Source organism: Mytilus galloprovincialis, chromosome 7 (genome assembly GCF_965363235.1).
Source record: "Mytilus galloprovincialis chromosome 7, xbMytGall1.hap1.1, whole genome shotgun sequence".
Classification (NCBI taxonomy): Eukaryota; Metazoa; Mollusca; class Bivalvia; order Mytilida; family Mytilidae; genus Mytilus; species Mytilus galloprovincialis.
The window spans coordinates 22,997,635-23,011,839 of NC_134844.1; the positions used below are offsets into that span (position 1 = coordinate 22,997,635).

A 14,205-nucleotide genomic window follows, 5' to 3' on the forward strand; every position below is an offset into this window, starting at 1 on the left:
GTAAGTCTTGGAGATTTAGTTACATATTCATCTGAGGAGTGTGTGTATAATCTCATAGCTGTGCATTAATTGTAGATTGATTAGGGTATATAAAGTAGAGAAAACATCCAGAATCCATATACATGCACAGATGTCACATGTTTTATGAATATAACATGTGTGCATATAATGGTATATATATATACATGTATGCATTAAATTATAAGGATTATGGTTGGATGTGACACACGACTGTGTCATACAAAATATCAGAAAAACTACTATATGACATGTGTTTTGCTGTTCTTACATTTTGTAATCTTAAAAAATTGTAGTGATATCTTTAACAAATGCTTATCTACTGTGTTAAATTTGCAAAGAAAGGAAGACAAATAGTTCCATTCTGTATTTATTTTCCCCTGTGTGACACATTATTATATAGTTATGTCCCTTGGAAATATTAATAATGTATGAAAAAAAATTGCATTGTTTTTGCTCTTAAGCCTTCATTTCTGTAAAAGATATTTCTAAAATGTTTTAAAGAACAAAAGAAAATAGTTATTGTCCTTAGACAGATAGCATACATTTATTATTTTATTAATTTAGAAAAATATTTTTGTGTTAATTCAGTTGGAATACTATAAGCAAGGCTATGTGGAAGACTTTGTTAAGATTCTGGATGCTTCCCGTACAGATGCAGGACTGGACTATCCTAACTTTGAGAAGGACCAGATGCGAGCACTGGATACCTTGGCAGCTTACTATGTACAGAAAGCTCATAAGGAGAAAAATAAAGACAAGAAGAGGGACTTGTTTACACAGGCAACACTTCTATATACAACTGCTGACAAAATCATAATGTACGACCAGGTAAGATTGTAAACAGTATTTGACATAGGGTTTAATCTAACAATGTGAAATTGTTAACAGAGAAGATTTGAAACCGTGTCTCATGTTACAAAAAAGATAGCACACAATACATGTTGTTAAGACAAGACATGACCCTTTGTCCTTCGTATACAGTGCTTAAATTATGTTTAGGGAAATGTATCACTATACCTTTTTAATCTCAAATGGCATAAGATTCATATTTTGTAAAATTCTAGATGTAATTCCTATCTTTCAGTATTTACCACTCACCTCTTCATCCACACAGCACATTGCTGAACTAGAAAGAAAAGTTTTTTGTATAATAAAATTGGTTTATAAAAAGAAATTAACAATGATATTCTTTATTTTCTGTAGAACCACTTGTTAGGCAGAGCCTATTTCTGTTTGTTAGAAGGAGACAAGATGGACCAGGCTGATGCCCAGTTTAATTTCGTGTTGGGACAGGTAATGAATTTATTGATAATGAATATAATATCAAGTTTATATAATGTTTGGATTGGTAATGTTCTGTACTTCTTAAGAGTGTTTACAGCTGTTGAAACTCACACAAACACATTTATATATATGTTGAAATAACATGATCTTTTTTTCTCTTGATAAAAAACCTAGAAATGACATACCTCTAACATTTTCTTACCTTTAGAAAAAACCCAAATAACTAACTTTTTCCATCAGATATGTTGTTGAATGAACAAATTTTTAAACTAAAAATTTGTTTAGCTATGATTGACACAGAATGATATTCCCTAAACAAAATTTTTTTTTTTATGTATTTTGATATCTAGGTATAGGAAGATGTGGTATGAGTGCCAATGAGACAACTCTCCATCCAAATAACAATTTATAAAAGTAAACCATTATAGGTCAAGGTACAACCTTCAACCCGGAGCATTGGCTCACACCGAACAAGCTATAAAAGGCCCCAAAATTACAAGTGCAAAACCATTCAAACGGGGAAAACCAACAGTCTAATCTATATAAAAAACGAGAAAGGAGAAACATGTATAAATTACATCTACATGCATAATGTAGGATTGTTGATATAATACATAATGTTTGATATGGACAATTTATTTTCAGGCTAACAATATCCCATCACTCCTAGGTAAAGCCTGCATTGCCTTTAATAAGAAGGATTATAGAGGAGCCCTAGCCTACTATAAGAAAGCCTTAAGGACAAATCCTAGTTGTCCTGCATCAGTCAGATTAGGAATGGGACATTGTTTTGTTAAACTTCAGAAAATAGAAAGAGCAAGGTAAAAAAATTAACTTTTTAAGGGAATAATTTTGCAGATATAATTATTGTGCTATTCAAAATAAAGATTAGAAGATGTGGTTTGATTGCAAAAGAGACAATTACCAACCAGAGTTCAAATGACATGGATATAAGAAATTATTGGTCACCTTCAGCCTTGGGAAAAACTCTGCTCATTGTTTGCTATAAAAATTCTCAACATGAAAATCTATATATTCATTTAGTGATTATTGAGCAAAATGAGTATAAGGCAAATATTTATTAAATGAGTGAGATGTAACCATATTGATGTTTAAAAGTTTAGAAACAAAAAAAAAATACACTCAATAAAATAACTTTATTTCACTTAATTCATTTCGATACATACAAAACCCATTACTTAACCAAGAAATCAATAAATGCCAAAACTCACTTCTCTATAATAGTTTTATTAACACACATTATACAAATGATACATTAATAAAATTAAAAAGGCACGAGCTGGTAAATGTTTTACATAAAAGACTCGTATTGCAAAACATACATCATTCAAAATTCAACACTTTTTAAGTCATAAGCTATGACAAGGTCTTTAGTAAAACAAAAATCAATGTGAAATTTTGATATATTTTGTTTCTTATAACACAATTAAGTGACTGACAATTTTTTGGTATTTTCTTGGACAATACTGAATGCCTGATATCATTTTAATTGACAAAGCTACCTAGTCTTGACATGCTGAATTATATATACAACAACGAGTGTTTCTTAGCAACATAATTTGTTTTCTTCAATGTATGCAATAAATGTATGAATATTTATTCTACTTGTAGGTTAGCTTTTGAAAGAGCTCTACAGTTAGATCCATCATGTGTTGGTGCATTAGTAGGACTGGCTATTCTAGAACTGAATACTAAAACCCAGGACTCAATTAAGAATGGAGTCCAACTTCTGTCTAAAGCTTATACCATTGATTCTGCTAACCCTATGGTCCTAAATCATCTTGCAAACCATTTTTTTTATAAAAAGGTTTGTATGACATATCAATACTTCTGATGCGTTCACCTTCACTTTCCTTTTTGGCATCAATCATTAGATTGCACTTCTGATGTGAGGCCATTACTATTGTATAAATTATTTAGTAATTAAGTACCGGTCTTTGTAAAAATCATGCAGAAGGTGATTCATGGCATGTCACAGAAGTAATTTTTTTTGCCCTATATCATAAGAACTTTGGTAGATGGTCAAAATTTTGTCTTTATTTTCCCTGTATTATGCCCGTTGCCATGGTAACCATCAAATCAACATTTTGCCTGAATATGTGAAAAAAGACCCTTTTTGAAAATATAAAATAAGGGAATTTAAAGTCCCATAGAAATAAAGTTAATCAATACAAAGGATATGTATATTTACAGTATTGACAAACAAAACCCCAAACTATATAAAAACGTTAAAATTGTGAATTTACTAAATAGTTTGTTTCCATAGCAACCATTTAAAAATGTGTTAAAATTCGAAAATGAAAAATTTCAAAAACTTTAAAATTTTAAATCTGTTTATCTCCCAAGACCAACAATACCATGACATGTCATTGACAAATTTTGAAAGACCACATTCTATATATTCAGAAAATAAAAAGAAAGTCGTGTGTTTTTTTTTTCTTTAAAAAAAAAAATTTAGTCAAAAATTGTCAATTTTCACCAAAATTCAGATTAACAATCAGATGAATAATCAAAAATTTTGAACTTAAAAAGCTAAAACATTCCATTTATATGTGCAATTCTGACACACATTTGTTAATTTTAAAGGAGAATATATGATAAATGAAGATATACTTGTACAAAATGAAAAATCATCACTCTGGGTATGGTGCACCCCCCTTTTTTTTCGATTTTTTTTTTTTTTTTTTTTCAAAATTATAAAATTTGTTGAAAGAAATGTGGTATCTCATTGTGTTTACTTGTGAACTAAGTATTTTAAGAATTTAAGCATAACACAACTTCTAAAGTTGAGGGCAGCATATGTACCCCCTCCCTTCAATCTTATATGTAAGATTTCTCAGAAGTTTAAAAAAAAAATGGTAATACGCATAACCCGTTGTCGTGTCTAAGACTGATGCTGTCAGTGAAAAAGAATAAAGTTGAATCCAAAACTTAATTACTAGTAAGTCTATGTATAAAGATAAGAGGATGTGTTGTAATTGTCAATGAGACAATTAACTCTCAACCAGAGAGAGCAAAGACATAGAAATAAACAACCACAGATCACCGTATATCCTTCAACAATGAGCATAACAAGATTATCTATAAAACAAATCTTAATGAACATTTAAAAAAAAATAGCTCAGGATACTTTCTCTTTCAAAATGGCTATAAAGAAGTTACAGTAACAATTTAATACAACTCATTGTTGGTTTTTGAAACAGATTGATGCTTTAAAAACTTTAACCCTAGACTAAGATCTGCTAAACAAGAAGACTCACCCTGAAATGTCTGGTTGGTTTTATTTATAATTGAATTACTTTTGAAACTCTGTAAGTGTTATGTAAAGATTTTAATACAAGTATCATATTAACTTAACATTATCAATGTTCTAAGAAAATGAGGTCAGGGTAAGATGAACTATGTCAGACAGACGAAAAAAAGAGAACGGAAACGGAAAATTCAGCATTTTTTCCATTTTTAAAGGGGCATAACTTATTGACAGTACCTGTTACACCAATAACATTCTAACTGTTCTGAATTTTATGGAAATAAGCATTGTGTATAAGTTTCAAAACATTTGATTGTGGCAAACTTAAGTTAGAGAACGGAAACAAAAAAGTCAGCAGTTTTTTTCCATTTGTATAAGGGTATAACTCTGGAACGGACGTACTTACAGACAAGGGTACAACTTAATGCCCCCTTTGCTACAGTGGGGGCATACAAATTCTACATGTTCTATCTGAGGAAATATATACCAACGATCTACATTAATTGTGCAAGAATTTGTCAATGTTTCTATTGTATATGGTGGAAAAGGACAGCTTGTCTATTATTTTTTTTAAAACCTAACTGAATTATTATTTGTATACCGCAGAATAATCGCGTTTTTTTATGGTTCTCAAAAATATTATCCTTGTGGCCCTGAGGAAAATTTGCTGGTCCGAACTATTGTATACTGTTTTGATTCTCAAACCTTTATGACAACCATGTGCAATGGCCATTCTTGAATTTTGCCTAATTTAATCAATTGTTATATTTACATATTTTTATGCCCCCGCAGTGGCGGAGGGGGCATTAAGGTTAACCCTTGTCCGTCCGTCAGTATGTCCCAACGTTGGTTTCTGTTCTCTATCTTTAGTTTGCCTCAACCAAATGTTATGAAACCTAATCACATTGCTTATTACCATAAAACAAGACTAAGTTTGGTGGTGTCACTTAAACCGTCCAAGAGTTATGTCCCTTTACAAATAGAAATATTGCTGAATTTCCGTTTCTGATCTCTAACTTTAGTTTGTCTTTACCAGATGTTATTAAAATTATACACAATGCTTAAAACCACCAAATGCAGATCAACTTTGAATTTTGGTGGTGTAACTTTCACTGTTCTATGCAATGCCTCTTTATAGAGGGAAAAAGTTGCTGAATTTTTTGTTTTGTATTTCTTTCTTTAGTTTGCCTCAACCAAATGTTACGAAACTTTTACACAATTCTTATCACCATAAAAGTTAGTACACAATTGGTAAGTGTCTTCAGTCATGTCCGTTTATGACTTTTATGATATGGAAGCGGGAGCATCATCTGTGTCCAATGGACACTTCGCATTTATTTCAAATCTTTTAGATAAGTTAGATTATTATATATTAGAATAAAAAGAAAGGTTCTGTAGTTCTTCTTCAATTTCAATTTTAGCACAGTTAAATCGACATAGTGACAAATAAGTGTTTGCATAAAGGTTTCGATACATGTCGATTTACATGGGAGGTAAATAGTAAAAGCCATTATGTGTACATAATCTGACTCTGTGCAATAGTATACTAGTCCACAAAAGAAACGATGCAAGGCAATGTATTTTCCATAGATAATGAAATTGGAAACACTGTACCAAGATTAAAACTGTCCCATTTGTCTAATCTTTACAGAGTGTTATTATCTTATCAAAACCACTGATTTAAGACAAAAAAAAATATTTTATTTTTTTATTTTTGTTATATCAAAAATAGTATTTTTATAAATAAACCAGATGCTCCGCAGGGCGCAGCTTTATACGACCGCAGAGGTATTGCACAATACTTAACATAATAATTTTGGACCCCGATTTGGACCAACTTGAAAACTGGGCCCATAATTAAAAATCTATGACCATGTTTAGATTCAGCATATCAAAGAACCCCAAGAATTCTTTTTTTGTTAAAATCAAGCTAAGTTTAATTTTGGACCCTTTTGATCTTAATGTAGACCAATTTGAAAACAGGACCAAAAATTAAGAATCTGAATACACGGTTAGATTTGGCATATCAAAGAACCCCAATAATTAATTTTTTGATGAAATCAAACAAAGTTTAATTTTGGACCCTTTTGGCCCCTAATTCGTTGGGACCAAAACTCCCAAAATCAATCCAAACCTTTCTTTTGTGGTTATAAACCTTGTGTTAAAATTTCATAGATTTCTAATAACTTATGCTTAAGTTATTATGCAAAAACCAAGAAAAATGCTTATTTGGGACCTGTTTTTGGCCCCTAATTCCTAAACTGTTGGGACTAAAACTCCCAAAATCAATCCCAACCTTCCTGTTGTGGTCATAGAGACCTTATGTTAAAATTTTATAGATTTCTTTTTACTTATACTAAAGTTATTGTGCGAAAACCAAGAAAAATGCTTATTTGGGCCCTTTTTTGCCCCTAATTCCTAAACTGTTGGGACCAAAACACCAAGAATCAATGTCAACCTTTCTTTTATGGTCATAAACCATGTGTTTAAATTTCATAGATTTCAATTTACTTTTACTAAAGTTAGAGTGCGAAAACCAAATGTCTTCGGACGACGACGACGCCAACGTGATACCAATATGCCACCAAAACATTTTCAATTAATAAAAATCGAAATTAGAACTTAATTTTTTTCGTTTAAACATGGTCTGCTTAAAATTTTGATTGCCATCCGTCCTTGTGTCCATCTGGCTGTCCTTGCAGCACTCGCACATGTACAAATTATGTCAGATTTTTAAGAAACTAATACTTTAGGTTATTATAAGCAATATCTCGAACAAGTTAGATATTGGTGGTCAATCGACTTTAATAAAAACATTTATAACCCTTGAAAATAATAAATTTATGGAAAATAGCCCCTTTAACGCTCCCACAGGTACAATTCTTGCCAGATTTTTAATAAAACTTATACACTAGATTAATATCAACAATATCTCGGATGAGTTCTATAATTATTATGGACAATTGACTTTTTTAAAAGAGTTATGACCCTTAAAAATATTAAAATTTATGGAAAGTTGCCTTGTTAGCGCTCTCGATGGTACAAATTTTTTATTTTTTATTTTCAGTTTATTTCTGATAGAACGGACGTAGTTTTTTTAGGTCACCGTTTCAAAGGAACTGTGGATTTTGCCATCACTTTGCTTCCGTTGTCGTCTGTCCGGTGTAAAATATTTGAAACATTTCCACTGAAACTACTTAACCAATTCCAGTAAAACTTATAAACTGAATGATCCTTAGGATATCTAGAATTAAGTTTATGTTCTATTTTCTATTTTGTAAAAAAACATGGCCGCCATGGGTAAAATAAGAACATAGGGGTAAAATGCAGTGTGTAGCTCATATCTCAAACACTAAAGCCTTTTAAGAGCAAATTTTCAGATGAATCTAACAACCCATTGTTGGGTTGCTGCCACTTAATTGTTAATTGTACGGAAATTTTGCAGTTTTGGTTATTATCTTGAATATTATTAATGACAAAGATAAACTGTAAACAGCACAACTTTCAGCAAAGTAGGATCTACAAATAAGTTTATATGACCAGAATTGTCAATTGAATCCGTATGGAGTTATAGCCCTTTAAAGAAATTTTTCACAATTTGTTCATCTAGTTTGCTTCCTTTAAAAAAAAATCTTCTTTTGATATTGAATATGCTTAATCAATTTCAGCCCAACTTGGGAGTTATAATCTTGTATAAATTTAGCTTTTTATTTCCTTGTACTTCAAGAAACTTATCCACTATGGCTAAAATGGAACATAGGGGTAAAATTCATTTTTTGCTTTTGAAGAAAAAACGACAGATACAAAGAACATTTAAATGGAATTGTTAAGCCACTCATTGATATATATTGAAGGGACAAATAATCATTGATGCAAGATTTAACCAAAAATTACAGGTGATCGATTCAGGTTCTTTAGAGTCAATTTTAAAGACCATGAAATAGAATCTAAAGATTTTAAATTTCTGTTTGGGTTGTTCTCTCTATGACACATTCCCCATTTCTAAAAAAAAATCTAATCTATAAAAATGGTGTAGGGGGTTCTATTATTGCCCTCACCCTTTGAAGAAATTTCATGTTTTAATGCTCAAAATGTTCACAATTGAATTCCATCTTTTAAATTTATTAATGATTTTTTGAATTTTGAAAAAAAGGGGGGGGGGGGGGGCACCATGCCCAGAAAGAAAAAATGTCCTTCTCTACAAAAATATCTCTATCAATCATATTTTCTTATTTATAATTACCAAATTTGTGTCAGGAATGCAAGCATAAATGGAATGTTTTAGCTTTTTAAGTTCAAAATGTTTCAGTATTCATCTGTTTGGTAATCTGAATTTTGGTGAAAATTGACAATTTTTGACTAAAATTATTTTTTTAAAGAAAAAAAAAACACACGACTTTCTTTTTATTTTCTGAATATATAGAATGTGGTCTTTCAAAATTTGTCAATGACATGTCATGGTATTGTTGGTCTTGGGAGATAAACAGATTTAAAATTTTAAAGTTTTTGAAATTTTTCATTTTCGAATTTTAACACATTTTTAGCTCACCTGGCCTAAAAGGCCAAGTGAGCTTTTCTCATCACTTGGCGTCCGGCGTCCGTCGTCCGGCGTCCGTCGTCGTCGTCCGTCGTCGTCGTTAACTTTTACAAAAATCTTCTCCTCTGAAACTACTGGGCCAAATTAAACCAAACTTGGCCACAATCATCATTGGGGTATCTAGTTTAAAAAATGTGTCTGGTGACCCGGCCAACCATCCAAGATGGCCGCCATGGCTAAAAATAGAACATAGGGGTAAAATGCAGTTTTTGGCTTATAACTCAAAAACCAAAGCATTTAGAGCAAATCTGACATGGGGTAGAATTGTTAAACAGGTGAAGATCTATCTGCCCTGAAATTTTCAGATGAATCGGATAACCCGTTGTTGGGTTGCTGCCCCTGAATTAGTAATTTTAAGGAAATTTTGCTGTTTTTGGTTATTATCTTGAATATTATTATAGATAGAGATAAACAGTAAACATCAATAATGTTCAGCAAAGTAAGATTTACAAATAAGTCAACATGACTGAAATGGTCAGTTGACCCCTTTAGGAGTTATTGCCCTTTATAGTCAATTTTTAACCATTTTTCGTAAATCTTAGTAATATTTTACAAAAAATCTTCTCCTCTGAAACTATTGGGCCAAATTAATCCAAACTTGGCCACAATCATCTTTTGGGTTAGTAGTTTGAAAATTGTGTCCGGTGACCCGGTCATCAAACCAAGATGGCTGCCATGGCTAAAAATAGAACATGGGGTAAAATGCAGTTTTTGGCTTATAACTCAAAACCCAAAGCATTTAGAGCAAATCTGACATGGGGTAAAATTGTTTATCAGTTCAAGATCTATCTGCCCTGAAATTTTCAGATGAATCGGACAACCCGTTGTTGGGTTGCTGGCCCTGAATTAGTAATTTTAAGGAAATTTTGCTCTTTTTGGTTATTATCTTGAATATTATTATAGATAGAGATAAACTATAAACAGCAATAATGTTCACCAAAGTAAGATTTACAAATAAGTCAACATGACTGAAATGGTCAGTTGACCCCTTTAGGAGTTATTGCCCTTTATAGTCAATTTTTAACCATTTTTCGTAAATCTTAGTAATCTTTTACAAAAATCTTTTCCTCTGAAACTACTTGGCCAAATTAATCCAAACTTGGCCACAATCATCTTTTGGGTTAGTAGTTTGAAAAATGTGTCCGGTGACCCAGCCATCCAACCAAGATGGCCGTCATGGCTAAAAATAGAACATGGGGTAAAATGCAGTTTTGGGCTTATAACTCAAAACCCAAAGCATTTAGAGCAAATCTGACATGGAGTAAAATTGTTTATCAGGTCAACATTTATCTGCTCTGAAATTTTTAGATGAATCGGACAACCCGTTGTTGGGTTGCTGACCCTAAATTGTTAGTTTTAAGGAAATTTTGCTGTTTTTGGTCATTATCTTGAATATTATTATTGATAGAGATAAACTGTAAACAACAATAATGTTCAGCAAAGTAAGATTTACAAATAAGTCAACATGACCGAAATGGTCAATTGACCCCCTTAGGAGTTATTATTCTTTATAGTCAATTTTTAACAATTTTCATAAAATTTGTAAATTTTTACTAACATTTTCCACTGAAACTAATGGGCCAAGTTCATTATAGATAGAGATAATTTTAAGCAGCAAGAATGTTCAGTAAAGTAAGATGTACAAACACATTACCATCACCAAAACACAATTTTGTCATGAATCCATCTGCTTCCTTTAATATTCACATAGACCAAGGTGAGCGACACAGGCTCTTTAGAGCCTCTAGTTAAATGGTTGCTATGGAAACAAACCATTTAGTAAATTCAAAATTTTAACGTTTTTGTATAGTTTGGGGTTGTGTTTGTCAATACTGTAAATATACATATTGTTTGTATTGATTAACTTTATTTCTATGGTTCTTTAAAATCCATTATATTTCAATTTTCAAAGGCTACTTATGGACGTATTTAGGCAAAATTTTGTAAGGATGGTTTCCATGGCAACCAAAGTTGAAAAGAAAAAATTAATACAGAAAACTTATTTTCATACCATACCTTCATCATAAACAAAATATAAAGACATTTGAAGAGGGGTCATGAATCGCCCATCAACAGGAACCTGCATGATTCTTACAAAGACCGGTACTTAAAACCAGTTGTAATAGTATCCCTTCTTTTAAACTACTTTTCCTCTGTTGGAAGGTGTCAGACCCATGAGGAAGAAACTACTTTGATTTACAGACTTTTAGATGATTAAACTGGTTGGCAAAGATGGTTAAAACTTTTGGTTTTGACTTGATGTGTTATTGTAAAGTATTCAAAGAGCCTTGTTTCAGAAAAAAATACCAAGTGAACACCAAATTTGTTTTATTATTTGTTAAAATAATTTATCATTGTTAAAAATTTTCTGAATTTTCATTATTCAGATCTTTTTTATTTTTTCCACTGCTATACACTATAATAAATATGGGAATCAGTACTTTTTTTTAAATTCACATTAGAAATGCATTTTTTGTCTGTTTAACAAAATACCCATAATCTTGCCTTAAACTTCTTGTAACTGCAAAAAAAAATGTAAAAAGAAATAAAAGTCAACCATGTCTTGTCACAATGGTGAAAATAATTTCCCAATTTTTTTGCATTTGTATGCATTGAAGTTGATGAAATACTGAGGTAAAACTTTATGTATTTTTTAAAGAATATTTGTCTCCCAAAAGTTTGGAATCAACTTACATTTCAATGGTAATTACTGTGGATTGCTCATTATTCGTTGGATACCAATTTTTGTGGATTTCGTTGAATCAGGTAAACCACGAAATTAAATGTTCAACGAATACCAAATTTTACATATGCATACTTCGGCAAAACCATGAAATGAAATATCCACGAACATGTAAGTTTTTGCCACTCCACGAAAAGTTGGTACCCACGAAAAATAAATGAATCCACAGTAAACATTTCAAGAACAAACATTTAATGTATACAAATAACATTAAGCAATAACTAAAAAGTACAACTTCATTCTAAAGACTAATTTTATTTTGATTTACAAAATACATTTCAGGATTATCAAAAAGTACAACATTTGGCTTTACATGCTTTCCATAATACAGAGAATGAAGGAATGAGAGCAGAGAGCTGTTATCAATTAGCTAGATCATTTCATGTACAGGTTAGTTTTCATTAAAGGCAAGATACCTAACACTGTATCCCTTCAACCATTGAATAAATGTACAAAAATGTATGTCAATTGCATAAAATTTTTAAAGCCAAATAAGAATTTCAGAATGTGCAACACACAGCTTACGAACAATATAACAAAAAAAATTTACGATGAAATAAATGAAGCGGCAGAGTGAATTAATGAGTGTTTCATTTTGCTACCAGTTTTCGTCCTCTTGAGGTCTTTTAGGGAATGGGATGTGACATCTCCTACACTCCAATGTCAAAATAGAAATAAATTAAAATTAACTAGGTGTTTTTTCTGTTTCCCGCTACTTACAAGAGACAAAACTAGTGTAAATTTACTCGTTGGGAAATCTGTACGCCAGAATAAAAGTGGACTTACAGATATGTATGCTAATGCAGATGCAACAATGATGACTTTTTGTATACTAGTATTTTAGACAGTAGAATTCTTACATTACAGTTTTATTTTCAGTCTACACAGTTTGCATTTTGATAGCATATTTTCTGTACAAACTTTAGTATTATGAATGTATATTTTAATTTTGACTGATATCTATCCATTTCAGAATGACTTTGACCAAGCTTTCCAGTATTATTACCAATCTACCCAGTTTGCCCCTATCAATTTTGTTTTACCGTTCTTTGGTTTAGGACAGATGTATATTAACAGAGGAGACAATGAAAATGTAAGATTTCTAAAGATTTTATGTCAAAGTTATCTTTGGACTGCAGGGGATCCTTGTAATATTGGCTGTTGGACATTTAACAACTATTGTGAAAGTTGGAATTTTCAGTTTGTTAATAAACTGCTTAATGTATCTATTCAATTAAATATAACCCATTGCTGTCAACAATGAATATACACATCTTGTCACATTGTTTCTTATTTAATTGTTAATTGAGATTATATGGATAAAGGTCAGGGATAAAAAATCAGCAATTAGACCATATATTACTTTATAATTCTCAATCAATTTTCAATCAGGAATTGTATATCAAATCACTTCTCTTATAAATATCTTATCAATTTTCATAAATCTTATTAGTTAAAAGTTGTACTGTTAGACCAAAAAAGTACATGATTATGAAGTACATTAGACTTGATTTAGTGAAAATAGTTTTATTTCTTAGGTGTACACATTTTTGGTGATTTTTGGGATACGATTGCTTTGAAGCAATCTGTAGACTTATACCATTGACTCAGGGCCATGCCCTCACGTCAACCATTTTATTCTAAACATTCAGCAACATCTCAGATTCTTATGATTGTCTTGCTTTAAAAGGTAAAAACAAACAAAAGGATTGAACTTAAACAACTTTTCTAAAATGTTCTTCTCATAATCTTCGTGTTTGATAATTGCCTTGACTTATATGCCTGTTTTTAACAACACGGAAAATCAGAATAAAACAGTATTTATATTTAGTGTTTTTATAAATTTAGAAACACGTCAGAGGGATTCCCCAGTTTTGATAAAATGCGAGAGTTCTCTGAATTCCGATAAATCTATTTCTGTCATACAAGAACTGAAGTGTAGATTTTCTTATATGTCACCGTTATGAAACTGATATTTGATATTGTACTCTTTTAAAGAAATGGAGAACCATCTAGGTCGTTTAATTAAGATTTAATATACGTTCTTGCTCCAAATCACAAGTCTAGGGTTTTTTTTTTTTTTTTTTTTAGGTAATTATGCACATGCGTATAGTTTTCTTGACTTCAAGGGTATCAGATTGAATGGTTGCTCTGGATTCCCCACTCCATTGATTAATTTGAAACTCATGGGTTCCTTTCTATCCTGTCTGCTATTGAGGGTTATTGTTGTTGCATTATTATGCAGTTAAGCTGCATTATGCGAACACCCTAGATTTGTGTTCTATCCAA

At 31.2% G+C, this 14,205-nt stretch overlaps 1 protein-coding gene across 1 annotated transcript in view; it reads left to right on the forward strand.

Annotated features, from left to right (window-relative positions):
• Positions 1-14,205, forward strand: part of LOC143082576 (RNA polymerase-associated protein CTR9 homolog) — a 59,623-nt gene that overhangs the window by 3,291 nt on the left and 42,127 nt on the right. The window contains exons 3-8 of the mRNA XM_076258310.1: positions 610-849; positions 1,225-1,314; positions 1,951-2,126; positions 2,938-3,133; positions 12,199-12,306; positions 12,890-13,009. Of these exons, the coding sequence (XP_076114425.1) occupies positions 610-849; positions 1,225-1,314; positions 1,951-2,126; positions 2,938-3,133; positions 12,199-12,306; positions 12,890-13,009 (930 nt within the window). The remainder of the gene's footprint in view (positions 1-609; positions 850-1,224; positions 1,315-1,950; positions 2,127-2,937; positions 3,134-12,198; positions 12,307-12,889; positions 13,010-14,205) is intronic.